Below are 22,660 nucleotides of genomic sequence, written 5' to 3' on the forward strand. Positions count from 1 at the left end.
AGAGATGGCACAGTGGCGTTTGCCTTGCAAGCAGCCAATCCAGGACCAAAGGTGGTTGGTTCGAATCCCGGTGTCCCATATGGTCCCCCGTGCCTGCCAGGAGCTATTTCTGAGCAGACAGCCAGGAGTAACCCCTGAACACCGCCGGGTGTGACCCAAAAACTAAAAAAAAAAAAAAAAAAAAAAAAAAGGCATAAATGCATCCCTGGAAGGACAGAGACATATTTGGAGGAAATGATAAAGATTGGGGAGTGGGCACACCCAGCAGTACTCAGAACTTACTCCTGGCTCTGTACCTGGAATCATTCTTGGAATGCTCAGGGGACCATATGAGGTGCTTGGGATCAAACCAAAGTCAACCTCATACAAGACAAAGGCCCTGCCTTCTATACTATCTCTCTTGCCCCTTTCTTGGAAAAATTAACTTAGCAAATGCCCTCCTAAGTTGTCTACAGATGTTTTGAAGTTCAAGAAATGTACTTTTAAAAATTTCATTAGATACAACGATGAAGCACAAATACATGAAGTGTTCTATATTTTTTCAACATCTTTTAACTGCATGTCTCATGGTGATCCAATTAAAAATATTGTTATTAGTACACCAAGATATTTGTTCCAAAACCACAATATGTTCTTTAAAACATGAGCAGAACTCAAAATCATCCATCTGGAAGAGACTCCAAGGGAAGAGGAGCCTTATTCTATCTGCACCTGCCTTGATAGACTTACTTCCTGCAGCAGATTTGCTTAGTTTATTGCGGCTTAAACTTATTTCCTACACTTGTGTTGTAGATAATGGCTGGTAACATTATTTGTGTGAAGCCCTCTTTTGTCCCAGAGGACTGAGAGCTTGACAAAGGGACAAAACTTGTTGCTCTGAGCCTTTACAAAAATCAGATATCTGACCTAACCCTTATAGCAGCCTCCCTATTCTTAAGTACCCACCAGCCCAGTCTTCTACAAGAGGTAACTGAAGCTGAACAGAATTTCCTTCCCAGAAGATGTATATTTTGTCACTTTAGTATGAAAATTAAAAATGGGTCAGAGAGCTCAATGGGCTAGCAAGCACATGCTCTTCAGGCAGGAGGTCTGGTTTCATCCCCAGCACACATGGTTCCTTCAGTACCTTCTTGAGTGATCCCCAAGCACAGAGCTGAGAGTATCCCCTGAGCATAATCAATTATAACCCCAAAAGTTAAAATTTTAATAAAATAAAAAGTGCAATACCAATTTCTTGGTACTTTTGAGATGGTGGGTGAATCAACCATGTGAGAGAGCATATGAAGATACAAATTTTAGTAGATAATTTGTTGGCCATCTATTTTGTTAAGACCACTAGGATTTAATCTGTTTAACAAAAATTTGAAATTCTGACTAAGAAATAGTTTGTTACAGAGGTTAAATACACAGAGTTCTGAGGCCAGAGTGATAGCACAGCAGTAGGGTGTTTGCATTGCACATGGACAATTCAGGACAGACCCAGGTTCAATCCCCAGCATCTCCTATGGTCCCCCAAGCCTGTCAGGAGCAATTTTTGAGTGCAGAGCCAGGAGTAATCCCTGAGCGTCACCGGGTGTGGCCCCAAAACAAACAAACAAAAAGTATACAGCATTCAAAATTAGCATGAGGGAGATGGACAGATAACAGATCTCACTCATATTTGATATATGACAAAACAAAACAACAAAGAAATGAACAACATCCAATGACAACAACTCCTTGAATTCTGAATGGAGAACTGATGTTACCAAGGCAGGTGAGGGGAAAGAGGATGGGTACGGGGAGGAGAGAGAATAATTGTGAACTAGAACAGTGGTACTATCTTGGACACTATAGTGATGATAGGAGCAATAATTCTGTGTACCACAAGCAGGAATATAATCTTATTACTTCAACTGCAATAAAAAAAAAGAGATTACATTTGGGGTTCAACCCAACACCACATAGATAATTTAGAACCTTGGACAGGTTCATTCGTCTCCCTGAACCAAAACCATGACTTGCAAGGAGGTGGGAGAAAATGCTAATAGTAATAAAATGCTAATAGTTATTACTGGATGCTGCACTAATGTAGAACTTTCCACATTCCAGCTACCCAGCAAATGTGCAGGTTGTAGAACTAGTTGTGCTGCTCCTGTGAATAGTCATGAAGCATCTTACAAGACCAATTCTCGTGCACTTACTTTATAATCACTCTTCCTTTACAGTGTGGAATTTGCAAAGGTCAGCTAGGAGATGCAGTGAGTGGGACAGATGTGAGGATCCGAAATGGTCTTCTAAACTGTAATGATTGCTACATGCGATCCAGAAGTAAGTACTGGAGAAATGCCTAAAGATGAATGAATGCTCTCAAAGATACTTTTCATTAAAGAAAACAATTCCTCTCTACCCGACCCCAGCCCGCCAGCACTGTGAACTCCTAACTTAAGTGAAAGATTCCTTAAGTGTTTGGGTGAAAGAAACTAATGAAATCAACCCCCTTTTAGAAATTTGTTTCTTATGTTACTGCTATAGTGTGGCAAATTCTTTGTAGAAATGCAATAATCCTCCTGTAGATTTAAAAAGAAAAAAACTATGGGAAGAGTTGGAAATATTGCCTTGAGCCCATATTTGGCTAGAGAGAAGCTAGAAGCTCTGGACAATGCCATTCATTTTTGAATGCATGAATCATTGTTGAATGCATGGATGTCTATCTTAGAAAATCAGCATCAATTAGGGGGTGATTTGAAAATGCAAACTGACTCTCCACTATAATCAAATCAAACATCAGCTTCCCCAATGCTGTATATGTAGGTGCTTCATAAGAATATAATTTTGATCTCAAATAAATAGTGAATTATTTAATTATTAAATATGCTTTCTACACAAATAACAGGCATAATCAGACTATCTCAATGAGCATTTGCATCCTAAGATTTGCCTCCCCTCTTCACTAAATCACCATAAGCGCCATGTTAGCTTTGGGGGCACCAGGGGGTGCTGTTGCCTAGCCATTATTGGAAAATCTGAGCGTAGTTCCTGGTTAGGCTGTGAATCCTTCTGATGCTCTGTTGCTACAGTCTTTTGGGTAGATAACTAACTTTTCCTATACAAATTTATTAATTAAAACCTCTTTATTAAGAAAAAGAAGGGAATGAAGTTGTTGAAGTTTGGAATTCAAGGAATTTTCTTTCTCAAAGAAAGTGAAGTAACATTTATAATAGGGTTTTTGTTTTTGTTTTTGTTTTTTGGTGTGGGAGGCACACCTGATGCCTCTCAGGGATTATTCCTGACTACACTCAGAAATTACCTCTAGCAGGTTCATGGGGACTATATGGGTTGCCAGGGATCAAACCCAAGTCAGTCACATGCAAGGCAAACACCCTCCCCACTGTGCTATCCCTCCAGTCTTTTAAACTTGTTTCTTTAAACCTGAAAATATTATGAGTAAATAGTGGGATTAAATAGTATAATGATTATAGAAATATATACCTATTTTAACTTTTTTAAAAACAATATTAAGAAATAAAAGTAAAGCAAGAAATACAGACATCGTCTAAGGGATAAAAGGTGGTCTACATGCCACTGCCTCAGTTTGATCCCCATAATTATATTTTTCCCCTTTTTTATTTGTTTTTGTTATTTTTGTTTTTGGGTAACACCCGGCAGTGCTCAGGGGTTATTCCTGGCTCTACGCTCAGAAATTGCTTCTGGCAGGCTTGGGGGACCATATGGGACGCCAGGATTTGAGCCACCGGTCTTCTGCATGCAAGGCAAACGCCTTACCTCCATGCTATCTCTCTGCCCCCCATTATATTGTTTCTTAAGTTACTGCTATAGTGTGGCAATTTCTTTCTAAAAATGCAATAATCCTCCTGAAGATTTAAAAAACTATGGGAAGAGTGGGAAATATTGCCTTGAGCCCATATTTGGCCAGAGAGAAGCTAGAAGCCCTGGGTAATGCCATTCATTTGTTGAATGCATGGATGTCTATGGTATATGTGGTCCCTGAGTCCTGCCAGGAGTTAGCTCTGAGCAGAGGCAGAAGTAAACCTTTTCCTCACCAAAAAAGTAAATCACAACAAGATGGCTTTGATTTGTGATTTCACTTAAGACCAAGTGAGTACCAGCATAGAGAGCAGCTGTTGTCACACTAGTTAGCCAAGCATTTTAGAGCTAGGTGATATATATCTAGATAGAATATTGGTATTGATTTTATTCTATATATCATATTAAAATATGATATAGTTGGTAAACCATATATATTACATGCATCTACAGATACATAATATATAATAATTCTATACTATTTAAACTGGAATTTTATTTATTCAATTTGTTTTTGTACAAAAGGAAAGAAAACTAAACCCCTTTCCTCTGGTTTTAGAGATTTTTTTCTATTACTATTTTTATAATTTTGTCTTTTTCAGCAACTTCTTGAGCAAACTGAATGTGAGATATGACCCCAGCAGAAGGCACTATTAGTTGAAGGGCTGTAGATACATAATTTGCAAAGGACTCTGCATCCAAAATATTTACCATAATTTAATGTGTTTTAAGATGCCAAGAGAAACAAGCCTGAATCTACCTCTGGGTGATAGGAACATATTTCCATCTAGAGTTTTACATTAATAAGGAAATGTTGTGATTCATGTTCATTTGTTTGTTGTTGTTTTGAAATCAACTTTTCACATGTAGGCCACATGGCACATGGTTTTATGTGTGTCCAGTTATAATAGGGAGTCCATGGATTTAATTTCAAATCTAAAGATAAGAATCATAGACTTCTTGTATCAGTATCATGAGATTAAAAATAAAGTGTTAAATATGGAGATAATACAGGAGTAATGGCACAAATTGATTGATTGTGACCAACTGTGGTTCACTCCCCAGTAACACATGGTCCCTGAACATTACTGGGTACTGTCCTGGTGGTCCCCCAAGCACTTCTGGGATTGCCCAGGTAATCCTCAGTACCCCATGACCTGAGCAATGCTACATCCTCCATCAGTCTCTAGCATTGAGTCACTGGCCCAGTTGGCTGAGAATCAATAGGACAAAGGTCTATTTGGAGATAAACCTTAAAAATGCAATGTTTGGGGCCCGGAGAGATAGCACATCGGCATTTGCCTTGCAAGCAGCCGATCCAGGACCAAAAGTGGTTGGTTCGAATCCCGGTGTCCCATATGGTCCCCCTGCCTGTCAGGAGCTATTTCTGAGCAGACAGCCAGGAGTAACCCCTGAGCACCATCGGATGTGGCCCAAAAACCAAAAAAAAAAAAATGCAATGTTTGCCCACCTGTTATTTTTAATTCTTCATGCAACATTTTACTAAGATTATAGAACTTTTAAGATACTAAGAAGAAAGTATTAAGATTGAAAAGAATAAAGTTAATTTTCTAATAAGGTGTAGGGTTTTCTTTTTTGCTTGTTTTGTTTTGGTTAGTTTGTTTGAGGGCCATAACTGGCCTATCATCAGGGATCACTCCTGGTGGAACTCAGGGAGCCATATATGGTGCTGAAGATCGAATCCTGGTTAGCTACAATCAAAGCGAGTGACTTACTTTATGTACCATTTCTCTGGCCCATAGATATTTTGTTTGTTTGTTTTTCATGGTATTGTATATTTAGTTTATGTTACTGTGGGGTTTGTGTGGTTTTTGTTGCTATTGTTGGTTTTGGGGTTTTTTGTTTGTTTGGGTTTTTTTTTTTTTGGTTTTGGTTTGGTTTTTGGTCTTTGGGTTACACCCTGTGATGCTCAGGGGTTACTCCTGACTCTGCACTCAGAAAACGCTCCTGATTTGGGGGACTCTATGGATGCTGGGGATCAAACCTAAGTCTGTCCTGGGTCAGCTGCATGCAAGGCAAATGCCCTGCCACTGTGCTATCTCTCCAGCCACTGTTACTGTTGTTTTAATCACTTTGGGATCAAACATAACACCTCATATATGCAAGGCATGTACTATATGACTGAGTCACATCCCTTACTTCTCTTTTCATTGTTGAGAGGGAGACACATTCATGGTACTTGAAGTTGCTGTAGGCAGTGTTTGTGGGGCCATATGATGCAGGGGATTGAACATCAGGTTTCTACTTGCAAAATGGAAGATCCAGCCCTGTGAGGTATATTCTAGCCTTTCTACTTTTTTGGGGGGGGAGGGTAGATTTTAATTTTATTTCACTAAAAATTTTAACTTAGTCATCGTGAAAGTACAAAGTTATTCATGATTGGATTTCAGATTTACAATGGTTCAACACCAATCCATCCCTTCATCAGTGTCCACTTCTAACATCAATCCACCCCCCCTCACTTCTTTTTAATGGCCATTTTAATAGCCTCTTACAGTCCTGGTGTATAGACTTCACATAGTTTAAAATGAATTCCTTTTAAAAGGATATTTTGGTTAATTTTTCTTTTTGTTTTTTTTGTTTTTTTGCTTTGTGTTTTGGGGCCAAATCCAGTGACACTCAGTGGTTACTTCTGGCTATATACTCAAAAATCTCTCCTGGCTTGAGGGACCATATGGGACGTCGGGGATCAAACCCAGGTCCGTCCTGGGTCAGCCACATACCCTACTGCTGCATTATCACTCAGGCCTCTGGTTATTTTCTTTTTAGACATTTCTAAATGTTCAAAGAAATGAGAGAGAGAGAGAAAGAGAGAGAGAGAGAGAGAGAGAGAGAGAGAGAGAGAGAGAGAGAGAGAGAGAGAGAGAGAGAGAGAGAGTGTTTCTTGATGAACACTTATAACTAAACCTTACCACGGAGCAGTTTCTTAAAACAGTTTGCAGAATTGCTAAACATCTTTCAGATATTCGTTGCAATGTAGACAAAAGAGCTCTTCCTCCATGCCTGCATATACTCTGGAGAGTGCCAGATTCAGATAGTGCCTCTCACTGCTAGTGGGCTGGGGAGCTACACTGCTTTAATTAGTTTGTCTTTAATGACATCTGAGTCTGAATGTCTTTCATATGTTGACTCACCTGTATTTTATTTTTCAGTGTGCTTCTCTACCCTTAGCTTCTTGTTTTATCCTTACTTTTGTTATATGAGTTCTTTGTAAATGGCAAAGTGTTTTCCTTTGTTTGTGGTGTTTTTTAATTTGGTGCTTTATATTGCAGTTATCCCTGATCTTTCCACTTTGTGATTTTTTTTAATATAGAAAATTTTTTATTTTAGGTTATTAAATGTGATAGTCACCATCTCCACCCTCCTTTTTTGTATTCTTGGGTTTTTTACCTTGCTTAAGAAAACTCTACTCTCAAGGTATAAATAAAACTCACTTCTCCAAGGATATAAATATACTCAACTTAGATTTTTTTTACATTTTTGTTTTATATTTCAATGGTGATACATAATCATCAGGAATACATTTTGAGTGAGAGAAATTAGATATCTAATTTTATTATTCCCCCATAAGCCAATTGTATGATATTAATAAACAATCTTTTTCTTTCAACATCAGCTCCCATATACAGTGGGTCTATTCTGAATATTTCATTATGCTTTATTAACCTATTTATTTTATGGTAGTGAACATTTTAACTATTATAACTTCATAATATGTTTAATATTGAGCAATAATACCCACTTTCAATTATTTTTCCAAATTTTTTCTATTCTTTAATTTTTATTTTTCAGATAAATTTTAATATTGTTTTAGCTAAACTTTAATTTAGCACATGACCTGAAAAATGACCAACACATCTGAATTTATTTTCTTGATGTCACAGAAAAAAATAAGTTTAGGAATGAATCAGTGGAAGAGATAATGCTTGGCTAAAGTATTATAAATACACTTGAATTTGGTTAAATATACAACAGCTACAATAAAAGAATCACAATAGAAAGAAATAGCTAAAAATCATTTTTCTTTCTTTTTTTAATTTGATTTTGACTTGAGCGGAGAAGGGAGATGGATAGATGTGTGGGGTTTACATCATAGGCATTCTAACTGAAACAAAATAATTTCATTTTGGAATAATAAAACCTGAATATATAATCCTATTTAAGTAACTAGGTACATTTAAATGCAGTTTTTCACTTGAAAGGGGGAAAATAGCATACCAGCATATTAAAATGCAATTCCTAAGAGCAATGTAAACAGTTTTAAGTTCATATGTAAATGAGGATGGAAGTGCAAAACAAATTACTTGTCACAAATCAAGCCATTGTGTGTTTAACTTGTGCCATTTGTGCTTGGGTGTTGGATGACTGTCTTTATGTCTGTTTCATCGTTCACTCTTGCAAATTCGTTTAGCACAAAATCCCAGGAGACTTTTTTTTTTTTTCAATGTTACAATGGCCTCACCACACAACTCTAGTGTCTTACAAGAAAAAGGAACTTGGTGAAGGAAACATGGGACCCAAATGAACCTTCTTAGATATGGTTGCTAGAAAAATAAAAGATGCTTTCAGGGAATGGGGGAGGGAAATCCTTCCCTGTCTGATTTGAATTTCAAGTCCAGTGGCATTTTGGTGTTAAAGTTACACTGCTATATAACAGAGATGGCTTTAGGTTTGCATAGAAACAACCTGAGGGGTCAGAACGGTGGCACAAGTGGTAGGGCATTTGCCTTTCATGCGCTGACCTAGGACGGATCACCATTCAATCCTCCAGAATCCCATATGGTTCCCCCCAAGACAGGAGTGATTTCTGAGTGCATAGCCAGGAGTAACCCCTAAGGATCACCAGGTGTGGCCCCCCCCAAAAAAAACAAAAACAAAAACAAAAGGATCAACTTGTATAGAGACTACTTTGAATTCACCACTAAAGTATTTTGGGGACTCTCCCCAGCAGTGCTCAAGGAAGGCAAAAAAACCCCAACCAGACCAGATGGTTCAGAGTAGGACTTGGGAATTCAGTGCTACTCAAAGCTCTGGAAAGGGGTGGAGGGTCCTCCAGGGCTACATCAGAGGTGCTTGTCAGGGAGCAGGTAGGATCCAGGTAGTGCCAGGAACTAAACTCTGGGCCTTGTGCATATATATATAATATCTTCTTCCTGGCTCCTTTAAAGGTGTTTTTTTTTTTTAAGGTCATTGCTTATCCGAAACGTTTTTCCATGATTTAGCATTAGTAGACCTGAATTATCAGTAAATAAACAGAGGGAGGGAGGGAAGAAGGAAGGAAGGAAGGAAGGGAAGAAGGAAGGAAGGAAGGAAGGAAGGAAGGAAGGAAGGAAGGAAGGAAGGAAGGAAGGAAGGAAGGAAGGAAGGAAGGAAGGAAGGAAGGAAGGAAGGAAGGAAGGAAGGAAGGAAGGAAGCCAGATGAAACAAGACTCTTACTGATTGGGGGGATGTGGAGGGGCTTGGTCAGCTATCAGTGTTCATTTGGGATATGTAGTGACTAACACCTGAAGCTAGAAGCATTGCCCCTTTTCACTAAATATTGCTGTTTTCTTTGTCACAGGTGCTGGCCAACCCACCATGTTGTGATGTGGTTTCAAGTTTCCAACACCCTCACCAGTTCTTCCTGAGAGTGTCCCTGCCAATCCTTTAACAAAATCCTAAATTCAGGGTCTTCTCAGCTATTATCTTATTTCTGAAAAGGCTACTCTAAAAGATGGTATCTCTTATTTTATATGACAGTGTTAGTGTTTTTTTCCTGATAAAATTTTCGTGTGTAAGGGTATTTTTTGTTTTGTTTTGTTTTTGACATTTCTACACAATATACAAAAGAATATTGAATGGTAACGATCCAGAATAGTTCAAAAGAAACAGGCTTATGGTTTAAAATGTGTTATTCTCTTCTTTGGGAATTCATGAGTTAATTGATGCAATAAACCTTTTGTGTTTAAGCATTTCTAGAAATTAAACACTTTTATGTTTACATAATTGAGCTGCAGAAAATGCAAGACATGCCAATTGAGACATGGGGGTCTTCTAAGACAGGCGCATACATGTAATCCATTTCAGAAACTGTAAGTCACATCCTCTATCTCTGAGCTTTAGCTTGCTTTTTAATGCAAAGATGCCAGTCGTCTGATAATAGAGACTTTTGCTTTACTTACCTTTGGGGCTTGACATCTGCCCAATAAACTATTGCACTGTTAGTATTCAATTTTGTGTACTTTGGAAGGTATGTCGTTCATATAGGCTGGGCCCACAAATAAAGAAAACCTTGCAATATTGGGTACGCTTACACTCTGGGACATTGCTCAAGGGTAGAATGAAACCAGGGAAACCTTTTTCAATCATCATTTCCAAAGTTATTATCCAAATCTATGAGGAAGTTTAATCTACAGAAGAGTGGTGGGTCAGTTGATAGCCACAAGGCCTTTGCTGCTTGCTTTTCTTCCAGCATGCAATTCAATTAAGAGACTTAATATGGAAGCACTTGTGGAAGATAAGTTTATCAAGCAAGGAAGGAGCACCACCCACCTTGGCCTGTAACTTCTCCTTGAGGGCCTGAAGCACAGGTGTGTCAAGAAATACATTTAAGTCCATCCTAATAGAAGCCAACTGACATATGATTTAACAAGTCAGTGGTGTGTGATCAGCAATAGTCTGCAGAGTCCACAGTGTCCTGCCCACTCAAAAGGATGTATGCTCTCTCCTTCATCCTCCTTCATCTACAAGACCCTGGACCTCCTCCTGCAAAAGATTATACGGAAACTCTTGCAGAGAGCTTGTACCCTGGGTGATGAATTTTAGCTGTCCAAGAATGGAATCAAGTTGCTTAAAGAAGAAAAAGCATCAACTTTAGCTCTCCTGGTTGCTTTCTCAAAGACTCGATCTGGGAACTATTTATTCTGCCTTAAAACAATGGCAAAGAAGTGAAGATGACATTTTGTGAATGTAGACTATGGATATTCTCAGTATAGGTTAAAGTAGTCACAAAAAGGAGATAGAGTAGCTAGCTTGGATTTTTTTCCTGTTATGTAAGCAATAATTTCTTTTTTCTGTGTCTCCTTGAGTCTGGCTAGCAAATATTTATTGACATGCTAGACTGTTCTCTGCATGCAGGTTCCATGTAAGTGCAGAAAGTTCCTCAGCTGCTGGAGGTATTTTGACCCCTCTGTCATTGAGATGAGCTGGTATTAAATTGAAATACACACACCATTTCATTAAAAATTGTGCCTTAGAAAAAGAAAGCATTGTGCATTGCCAGCAAAGAATTGTGGTCACAGCACATGGACGAGAGAGAAAGTCACTCCCGAGCTTTCAGGACTTTTCATGGAGTTGTCTGCTGTTTTGCAAGGGTAGGGGGAAGAAAAAGAGAGAAATAGAAAACACTTAAAACAGAAAAAAAAAAGTTTTGAAAATGTACAGATTAAGCCCAATATTTTGATTACCCACCTGCATGTTTTATTAAATATTTTGATAATGTGGATGTTTACACTTTGCATGGTAGTGGCAGAGTACTTTACCATAAATGATGCACAAAACATGTACAATATGGTCATTCATAACCGTTTTTATAGAAGACTTTTTACATGTGGAACCCCAGCTGTTCTGTAGGGATTATATGAATATTGCACATTCTTTCTGGCTTCACAAATCCATTTATACATTATTCTTAGTGAGACTCATTGTACTTATATTGAAACGAGAATCGAGTCAAGAAAAATAAAGCCCCATTCTCCAACTGCGAAATGTGCTTTCCCATAATGAACAATAGTCACCAGCACAGAGTCCTCTCCAACATTTTCTAAATTCTAATTGCCAACTGTTTCTATTTATATTTGATTTATATTTCATTTGCAGTCTGTTACATGGCAGACCAGGCAGACAAGATCTTGTTTTTTCCAATGCAGCATAATGAGTATGATCTATTTCTTTTCAAATAATCTTTGAGATCCCAGGAAAAAAAAAAGTTCCACTCTGTTGCACTACAATGTAAATGTGTTTGCTTAAAAAACAGATGAGGCAAGTGAGTGATTTATGGTTCCTGGTGAAATAGATCAGATTTTTCTTTTTCTTATTCTTCAAAAGCTCTAGTTCCTTCCCTTAAGAGTAAAAAGGGATGGCGGAGCTTATTTGGTGTCCACTAGCCAATTCTCATGATATTTCCTTCTTTCTATGTAGCTATTAATGCAACCACGTTAGAGTTATCTATATATGGTGTAAGACCTAATGAACTGAAACGATTCACCTCGTTTGAAAGTCCACTCAAAAGAAGCTATGGTCTGGGTGGACCAATCTTCGACATCCATTACACTAACCTTCATTTTAAATATTTATTCTAAAATGCCTCTGGAAAAAATAGCAAAAAATAAAAAGTTGTCTAAAATGCAACAGCTTTTATAGTCCATGTACATTTATAAATAAAATACTCAAATCAATTCTGCACTCCATTGGTTCTTCTTGGGGAGCGGTGCTATTGGTTGGGTCAGTTCAGAAGCTAGAAATTCCTGGCTCTGTGCTCAGGAGTGACCCCCGGCACAGGAGAACATATGCAGTGCTAGGGATTTTGAATCAGAGTTGGCAGCAGGCAAGGCAAGCACCTTATCACCTATACTATGCCTCTGGCACCTCCATTGATTCATCTTTGACAAACAGTAGAGATTCATTTTCTTACTTGGAAAAGAAAGAATCCAGATTTCCCTTGTAGCTTTCTCAGGGTTTAATAGAGGATGATGCTGATGTATATTTGCTTATATATGTGGGGGCCTGGTTGAGATCAACTGCTTAAAGCAGATCAAAATTGCCTGCTGGTCATAGGCATCACTGAGGAATTGCCTTTTATGGCAGAAACCAAACTCTTGAAGCTGAGACACCAGCAACCACAGAAGAAGTTATGCAGATGCCAGTAGTCGAAATACCCTGAAGAGGGGAAGTGTGCAGCACCGACTGGTAGAGAATCCAACCAAACTTGTTTACGTTTTTTCCCATGGTCTCTGCCTTAGTGTTCCTTCTCATGGCACACAGCAATCCAGTCAGCTTTCCCAGGGCCTTCTTGGACATTGAACCAGGGTATTTGTGCTAACTGTCTAATATACATAAGTCTCTTCTTTAGTTCCTTTTTTTTTTTTTTTTGGTTTTTGGGTCACACCTGGCAGCACTTGGGTTACTCCTGGCTCCACTCTCAGAAATCTCTCCTGGCAGGCTCGGGGGACCATATGGGATGCAGGAATTCAAATCACCGTCCTTCTGCATGCAATGCAAATGCCCTACCTCCAAGCTGTCTCTCCAGCCCCTTCTTTAGTTCCTTTTACCTCCAGTAAAAGACAGAGCTTTTCCCTTGAAAGGAGGGCCAGAGGTTTTAATAAATCTTGGAAGCTTACCAAAGTTCATGGTGTGCATCTCTGCTCTGTGCAGGCTATTAAAGCCTGTAGACTGGCTCTGATGAACTAGATCACAAGGCAATAAAGACCTTAGAAACCTAAAAGGCCTTGCTACTAATTACCAGTGAGATTCCCTGAGAGCTGCATTGCACCCAGCTCCATCCAGGATGCTGAGAATACAAGAGTGCTTCAAGCCCTTTTCAGAAGGTTTGGGATTAGAGAGAGTGCTGATGAAAGCATCACAAATCCCCTGAAGTGTCCCTTTCAGAGTTGTGGAAGGAACTTACAGAGGAGGTCACACAGGATGGAAGGAATCCCTCAGGGTAAGGGGTTGGTGAGGTTTGAAGGAAGTGCCTAGGTACCCAGCCCAGCAGGCCTGGCACATGTGCCACTCTTCAGGGCTGGAGAGCACAGGGTGATGATGCTAAGAGGGTTAGAGTTAGGGTAGGTTTTCGGGTTTGGGTTAGGGGTTTAACACTGAGTTTGTTAAGGAGTAAGATTTTTTATGAATTCTATAATATTAATAACAATAATGATATTTTATTTCAAAGTGGACATGAACAATTTATCATGGAATGGTGAAAGACACAAACTAATCTACTGGGGACAGGGGAAGCAGAGCAGATTGGTCCAAATCTAGTGGTTTTCAGGGCATACTCCTGGCTCTGTGCTCAAGTATCACTGCTGCCATGACTGGGAGATCATATGCACTGCCAAGGTTTTAATTGGGGGTCATCTTTGTGCAAACACGTTAAGCCCTGTACTGTCTCTCCAGCCCAAGATACAAACTGATTTCATAACGTAAAATATTTTGTCCCCAATTTGTAAGTAGTGGCATATAGCAAGCCTCTTAAAACTTCTATCCCTTTAAGAGTCACTTTTCTAAATTGTCATTACAAGTTGCTTTCTGTCTTTGTTTTATTTTCCTTTCATTTTGGTGGTGCTCATGAACCCAGGACCTCAGGCATGCAAGCCTGAACTTCACTCCTGAGCTTTATCTCCAGACCCTATGTTTTTTGGCTTCTTTCTACAAAATTAAGCAATGTCCTAAGTGTATAACTTGTTATTTAATGAGGCTATTCAGCTAAAATACATTTCAAAACAAAACAGTTATTCTTTATTATTGGAAAAACGTATAGTCTCATACATTTTCATCTAGCGTTTTTTGCATTATATTTCTAGACCTAAGAATTCCTTTCTAGACCTTCTCTAGACCTACTCTACTCCTACTCTAGAAGAAGGAACCAAAAGGAAGCATTTTTATCCTTTGGCATTATCTAAATAAAAGGATGAAAACTCAAATGGCTATAAGGATAAAAATAAAAAAAATAGGGGCCCGGAGAGATAGCACAGTGGTGTTTGCCTTGCAAGCAGCCGGTCCAGGACCTAAGGTGGTTGGTTCGAATCCCAGTGTCCTATATGGTCCCCTATGCCTGCCAGGAGTTATTTCTGAGCAGACAGCCAGGAGTAACCCCTGAGCACCACCGGGTGTGGCCCAAAAACCAAAAAAAAAAAAAAAAAAAATAGAGCCAGAAATAATGGTCAGAGAGTAGTGTGTTCAATGGAGAAGTGAACATAGTTCATCTAAAGAAGTAGGCAACCACCTTCTCAACTGCCTCATATAAAATGTTTTTATAAATGTTGAGAAATGTTTTTAATGTAAGATTTGTTAATGTTCTCAATTTCAAATATTTTCTGAACATAGAACCAAGCAAAACTGAAATTTCACCCACTAGATCTATAAGCCCAATTTCATTTATAGAACATAAGTTTGCTGCTCACAGCTAAATCCTCTTTGTTCTTTTACCAGCTACTATTAACTGGCTCTGCTGTCGGTCTTTTTATTTGACAAATATATCATGAAATGGCCATGCAAAATGTTTGCTTTGCAGAGTGCCATGGATCATGTAGAGAAAAAAGCTGATGGAACCATTAATCAGCAAGTGGCATTGCTCAAATTCATAACACTTTTGCATAGATTACTTGTGCACAATATGTCATCAATGATAGCTATTTTATGAACCCATACTCATTGTTTTTGCCAAGTCAGTCTTTTCCTTTGAATATTCTTGCTTCTCAGTGACTCAGAAGAACAGAAAAACCTGCCAATAAACAAAGAATAATTTTTCCTAAATCCCTCTAACATTTCTTGATCAATGCACTTTTGCAAGCATTATTTTAGCTATCAAATAACATTTTTGTCACGTAAGAATAATGATGCATGCCTTCCCATTTTATTGATGAAAAGTGAAGGTCAAAGAAGGGTAAGTGACTTATTCTGGTAGATGGTAAGATTTTACATAATTGTGTGTCTCCCTGACTGTTCCCAGTCAAGGGCAATGAGGTTAACTTCCTATACAACTTGCCTGTCTTTCATGTCTGGAACAGCATATGAAAGCAAGGAAGTAACCCTGATCATAACTAGCCTTGGGAAGAATGTTCTCTGCACCCAGAGTTTAGACTTTTTTTTTTCAATTTACACTTACTAAAAAAAAAAATGAAAGGACTTGGTATTCCGCTTTCATCTTTGGGATTGGATTTAGTAGTTGTTCTGTTGTTCTTGTTTTTAGGATATACCTGGTGATGCCCAGGACTTAATCCTGACTCTGCCCTCAGAATCACACCTGGCAAGCTTAGAGACCATATGGGATCCCGGGGCTGAACCCAGATTATTTTATCTTTTTTTATATCAAGAAAAGACAAGCAACGTGTTCTTTGTTCTTGTCACAGGACACTAGAGAGTCACTAGGTGGGAGGCTAAGAAGCTACTCTGGAGGCCAATCACTTGCTCTGATCCCCACTGATCTCTCCCACTCCACCATCTTCCATCCATAGTTAGGAAAGACCAACCCTGCCTGAGAGTTAACACCTTTGTCCAGTCTAATTTCTGCCCATAGATGAACCTCCACTTTCTCAACAATTGAGCAAAAAGTGGATTTCTTTCTTTTATTGTCTGGGTAGAGACTCTTCAGTAGTATTCAGGGAGTCTAGAGGCTAACAGGAATAATTGTCTAATTGGCTTACAGGACTAGGGCCTTTGGAACCCTAAGGCCACCAGGATTGAGAATTAAGGGGTGTGGGGGATTATGGGAAGTTGTGTTATGCCAGTGATCCAATTGGGTTATATTTTCTCTATCCCCAAGAAATGGTTTATTTCTGATCACTCTAATGGGCAAAAATTACCTAAGGTGCCCAGCATTTACTCATATATCATAGTAGTATCTTTTTATTTTAAAGAAGTTATTTATTTTTGGTTTTTGGGTCACACCCAGCAACACTCAAGGGTTACTCCTGGCTCTACACAAAGAAATCGCCCTGGCAGGCATGGGGGACCATATGGGATGCCAGGATTCGAACCACTGTCCTTCTGCATGCAAGGCAAATGCTTTACCTCCATGCTATCTCTCCACCCCCATAGAAGTATCTTTTTTTAATTTTTTATTTTTAATTATAAGAACAATGATGCAAAGAGGACAAGGTAAATTTACAGTGAAAGAACAATCGCCCATAAACAGAGTTCTCAGAAGAAATACCCTTGCTGACGCCTAAATATTGAACTTACAGTCAAAAAGACATTAAGAAAAATAAGGCAGAACCTATATACAATTACTTTGTCCACAAGTCCTCAAATTGTAGTACATTATAACATTTCTTAGCAGTACACAAAGCAACCTAAAGCCATGAGATTTATGTGACTCCTTAACTTTGAAGGCATAGTATTTTTATATATTCATTCACATACATATTAGTTTAATTTAACATCAAAAGTTTAAGAGGTTTTTTTTTAAGGGTTAGTCAAAAGGGCACAGTAAAAACGGTGTTAGAGTGGCAAATATTGTTTGCATAGGCCCACCAAAATATGGGGGTCATAGAAAGGAATAGCCTTGGTCTAAATACAAGGAGACCACTACCCCTGAAGTTTCCTGGCATAAGACCAACTCTAGGCTCCAGGCAAACTGGTTTATTCAATCCAAGTCATTGTCTGTAGTGCCAATACAGTTTTATTTTTCACGCAGTCCTATTGTTGGCATCAGGTTTCTGTATTAAAGATCCTGGAATCTGCACATCCTACATTGAAGTCAGGCTGGTGTGGAGTAGTTTCACCTCACAATTAAGGGGCAATACAGCAATCCCTGTCCAGTAAGCAGGTCATTGTTCTTGTTAAGTCTTCTCAGTGTTAAGGGAAGTTTCTTTTGAGTAGATTGATGTCAGAGCAGCTGTAGGGTCTTCCCTGGTAGAGAATTGCCTCCAGGTGATGTTATAGACAACCTTGGATGTTTTGTAGATGTCTTCTCTAGATCAGGGGTGAATGGAGAATGCCCATTCTTCTGAGGCCTGTGCCAGGTCTTTATGTGAATGTTCAGGGTGTAAGGTCCCATTGCACTACAAGATTTGTGTGTTCCCATCTCTATTAGATAAGAACTTATTGGTATGTATAGTATTTTCCCGTTTTAGTGTGCCTAAGCAAACAAGAAATAAAGCCATGTGATGTTATCTGAGTATATGGGGGCATAAGAACACGTCTAACAATACCCATGACTTGGTTCAAACATAAGCATTAAACTGAGGGATTCTTTCACACCAAATTCCATATTGAGCAGTTCACAAAGAGAAGATAAAAAAGGGGGGGTCGTCACTGTATAAGAAAATATTCAGCAAAAGTTATAGCCATCAAAGAAAACACCCATAAAATGTTGAAAGGACATACGTGTCCTTTTTATGCCTTCTGGAATAGTTGGGTGGGCGTTAACTCCAGGGCACCACTTTGGTCTGTGACTTAGGACTCTACAGTACTTAAGTTAGAAAGGGTAAATGAGGAGTAATGATGATAGGGGTTAAGGAAGTTAAAGAGAAAAATGATCTTTTGTAGGGGTGTGCAAAAAGGGCAGAGTACAAAATGGACATTCTGCATACATAAAAACATAATTCAATGATAGTGAGTACTATTAATGTATCTTGTGCGCGCGATACTGAAAATATAGACTGGAAAGAGATTACCAGTGACTGCGACAAGAAGCTGGAGGCCAGAAGTTCGGAGCCCCACCCAGACCCTCCCTAAGGAGTCAAATGGATAAGGGGGGAAAGCCTAGGGTACCTTCAAGCTCCGCCAAGGGGCCCAACTCACTTGCTTGCCCGGGCATGTGGCCTGAGGAAGCCCTGGAGATCTGGAGCAAGGCGGTAGAGGGGTACTGGGATTACCCAAGTCCCGCACCTCCCCCCAGGCCTGGTTAAGAAGGCCTCTGGCATGGTGCAGGCCTGCTGAACCCCTTGCTGCTAGACTCCCCCCATAGTAGTATCTTAACATAAACATATTCAGTAGTACATTAATCAAAGTTTCACTTTTGCAGCAAGAATAATGACACTGTTCATGAAAGCCTCTTTTCTTTATTGGACTTCAAGAAGATGAAGAATTATTCAGGACTGGAGAGAAAGTACAGTGGGTAGGGCACTTATCTTCCAAGTAGCTGGCCCAGATTCAATCCCAAGAACCCTATATGGTACCCCAAGTCCTCCTACTATGAGGATCTCTGAGCACAGAGCCAGGAGTAAGTCCTAGGTACCACTAGATATGATCCAAAAGCACCACCAACAAAATTATTCCAACAGGCCCTGTGAACTTAGAAAGGTCGCCGCTGGAAAGTGAAGTAGACTCATGGGAAGCTCCTATCAAGCATACGTCAAATATTATACTAACATCTCAGGGTACAGCTTTCATGACTACCCCCAAGTTGTGATCTGGGAGGATTTTGCACTTCCTCCTGAATCCAGAAAAGTTGTGATGATATTGATCATCAAGTTTTCTAACATGACTCTTATTCCTAATGTCATTCTTTCCTGTTTCCAATACTTAGAACACTGATTAGCTATTTCTTTATTGATATTACAGTCTAACATATAAGTGAAATATTTGATTAGACAAATGAAAAAGGCCAATTCTGATATGATCCAAGGAAAGTTTAAAGAGCAAGAGATCAAAGGAATGTGACTATTCGACTCTTACTCTGAGATAATAAACAATGTGTGTATCTTGGACAGCAATTGATTAACAATTTGTTATTAACACAGAAAAGTTTATGGCTTCCAAGCTCAAATAAATATAAAAATGTTTTTGCATAAAATGTATCACAAACTAAATAAGAGATATTTGACTCATGTCATCACCTCACAAAATTTATTCCAGATAAAGTGTAACATTTAAAAATAAAATCAAATAGAAAAAGAGAGAACTGTGATTTAACTGTGTTAAAGAACATAATAGTAGGGTTTCTTTCAAAAAAATTTCCCCCCTTAAAATTTTTAAAGTAAATTATTTTCAAAATTTTATTGTGATCTTATTAACAATTTTACTATTAAAGGTTTTTTGCTTTCAGTCTATTGCCCACACATACACCATAGAGCTAATATCCGTCCACATTCTCCCTTATGTTCATTTTTCCCACCGACCCCTGCACCCACTGGCTGTCTAGGTCTCAGTTCTATTAACACAATTTCAGGGTTTAAATCCACTGGACTCTGCCCCTTGCTTTGTTTCTTTATGTGAATAAGATCATCCAGTATTTGTCTCTCTCCTGACTTAATTTACTTAGCATAACATCCCCAAGCTGCATCTGATTTGTAGTAAAAAGCCAAACCTCATCTTTTATAATAGCTGAGTAATGTTACATTGTTATATAACCTGTACTTCTTTATTCTCCTATCTGTTTTTGAAACTGTGGTTATTTCCTGATCAAGATCAGATAAGCAAAGGTTTCATGAAACACTTGAAGAATATAACCAACAAATACAACAAATGGTTAATATACATAACATCTTAAGTTTTTTTTTTTTACAAGATAATGGTAAATAAGCAAAAGGGATAAAAAAGATTCTGGAAAAGATGTGAGTTTCCGCCACCCAAAATGGAGGAAAGAATTCAAGGACAAGGCTGAAGAGATAGAATAGTGGTAGGGCATTTGCCTTGGTTCGAATGCCAGCATCCCTTATGGTCCCCCATGCCCGCTAGGAGCGAGTTCTGAGTGCAGAGCCAGGAGCAACCTCTGAGCACCACCGGATGTGCCCCCCCAAAAAAATATTCAAGGACAAAACAACGTTGATAACAGTGAAAAATGATGAAGCACACATGCACTAGAATAAATCTCAGAAGAAATTACAATAGAATAAAGCAGTAAGGTATCAAAGGTTACATGCACATACAAAGTGCTACCTTTGACATGATGTCCAAAGACAAAAGAAATCAAAGGGATGGGTGAGTGCCTCTGTGATAGAACACTTGCCTTGCATGTGTGAGACCCTGTATTCAATCCCTGGCATAACAAAAATCTAGAAGGTTATGTCCAGTCCAATGAGATCAAATGGATATAGGTGTGGCCTTGCTTCCTTGTGGGCCTGGCAGGGTTAGTGCCCACTCAAAAAAAGGATCTCATCAGGTCTGGCCATCTTTTCCCTAAGTTTCAGGGTAAACACATACTCATTTAAATCTCTTCTTTCTATGGCTTCTCTGAATCTGCTCTTCAGCGATAGAGAACCTATCTAAATAGTCTATCTCAAAACAGAACCAAATCCATTGTATTAGCACTATAAAGAGTTCAGTAATATTTTCAAAGAAGCATGCAGTTGGTGGGAATGTAAACTGGTGCGAACATTTTGAAAAATATTATGCTTCCTCAAGAAGCTAAAGATAGGGGCCAGAGAGATAGCATGTAGATAAGCCATTTGCCTTTCATGCAGGAGGTCATCGGTTCGAATCCCAGCCTCCCATATGGTCCCTCGTGCCTGCCAGGAGCGATTTCTGAGCGTAAAGCCAGGAATAACCCCTGAGCACTGCCGGGTGTGACCCCAAAAAAACACACAAAAAAAAAAAAAGAAGCTAAAGATAGAGTTATCATCATCTAGTCCAGCAATTACCATTTGGAGTTTATATTTAAGAGATACAAAAACAAGAACACTAAGTTATAGCAATATCAGTGATATTTATTGCAGTATTATTTGAAAGACCTAAAATATGGAATAAATTTAAGTACCTGTCAGTGGATGATTAGATAAAAAATAGGTGATGCAATGAGATACAATTCAGCTATAAAGAACATGAAAATTTGCCATTTACAGTAGTGCAAATAGATTATGAGAATCAAATTAAGTCTAAAAAAAAGACAAAATTAGATTATTTCACCTATGTATAAAATATAATGATATAAAATCATGAATAGATAAAAAATATAAAGCCAGAGGATACTGACTAGAGCTAAGGTAACTGAAACAAGAGAACTAGGGAAGGGAGACAAAGTGTGCGAGAGGAGGCAAAAGAAAAATGTGATGAATAGAATAGAAATAGATATTAAAGGGCCGGAGAGATAGCATGGAGGTAAAGCATTTACCTTTCATGCAGGAGGTCATCAGTTCGAATCCCGGTGCCCATATGGTCCCCCGTGCCTGCCAGGAGCAATTTCTGAGCCTGGAGCCAGGAATAACCCCTGAGCACTGCCGGGTGTGACCCAAAAACCAAAAAAAAAAAAAAAAAAAAAAAAGAAATAGATATTAAAAATAATTACTCAAGAATGCCCATAAGCATTGTCTCTAACACACTATCCAGCACTGTATTATTTTATTTTTTTACAAATATTTCACAGTAATATTTAAGGTACATAGTGACAATAATTCAAGGGCATTCCCACCTCCAGTGATGTCCTCCCTCCACCCCTGTTCCTAGTATGCAATCCCATATCTCCCTCCTTTACCCCCCAGACTACGGGTGTAACTGGTCCCACTTGTACAGCTTGCTGTGGATTAGGTATAGATTCTTTTGTTGTTGACTTTGCTGACTTTATTTCCACTAAATGTTCATGCTAGTGTCTGGAACTGATACCTTTCATTTCCCCCCCTTAATTTATGAGGCTGAACAAGGTGATTCAATCAATGTGGTTTTGTTGGAGATATAGCAAAAGGAAATGCAAAAGAAGAAAGAAAGAAAAAAATCAAAGCTAGGAGAGGTCCTTCTAGGTATTATAGATATCAGTTTAGTAGAGGGAAGGGAAAAAAGAAGAAAAAGGTAACAAGACAAAAAATAACAAACAAAAAACAATGAAGCAATAATAAGAAAAATACAAAAAAAAACAAACAAAAAAACAAAACAAACAAACAAACAAAAACAAAGCCAGCAACAATGAAAAAGACCAAAAAATGAAACAACCAGCAACTACATAAAAAGGTTTGTGTTGCCATTTTTTTTTTTTTTTTTGCAAAGGTATATTAAGAATTGGGGAAGTTAGAAAGGGAATTATTCCCTTGGCCTAAGAAATTTCGGGTTTTTCAGCACTGGTATTATTTTAAAACACTACAGGATAGGGATTTTGAACTCACTGATCCCTTAGGTGTTAATCCCTCAACCCTTCCAGGTCTGAGCCTGACAGCTATAATACATCAGTATAATCTCCCTCATTGGTCATATATTTTGTTTC

General features: G+C 38.6%; 1 protein-coding gene across 6 annotated transcripts in view; it reads left to right on the top strand.

Annotated features, from left to right (window-relative positions):
• Window positions 1–12,263, top strand: part of LIMCH1 (LIM and calponin homology domains 1) — a 384,023-nt gene extending 371,760 nt beyond the window's left edge. For all 6 annotated transcript variants that reach the window (XM_049790107.1, XM_049790108.1, XM_049790111.1 and 3 more), the window contains 2 exons: window positions 2,208–2,310; window positions 9,389–12,263. In XM_049790107.1, the coding sequence (XP_049646064.1) occupies window positions 2,208–2,310; window positions 9,389–9,414 (129 nt within the window). In that variant the 3' untranslated portion in view covers window positions 9,415–12,263. The remainder of the gene's footprint in view (window positions 1–2,207; window positions 2,311–9,388) is intronic.
• Window positions 12,264–22,660: the final 10,397 nt, after the last annotated feature.

This window comes from Suncus etruscus, chromosome 16 (assembly GCF_024139225.1).
Source record: "Suncus etruscus isolate mSunEtr1 chromosome 16, mSunEtr1.pri.cur, whole genome shotgun sequence".
Classification (NCBI taxonomy): domain Eukaryota; kingdom Metazoa; phylum Chordata; class Mammalia; order Eulipotyphla; family Soricidae; genus Suncus; species Suncus etruscus.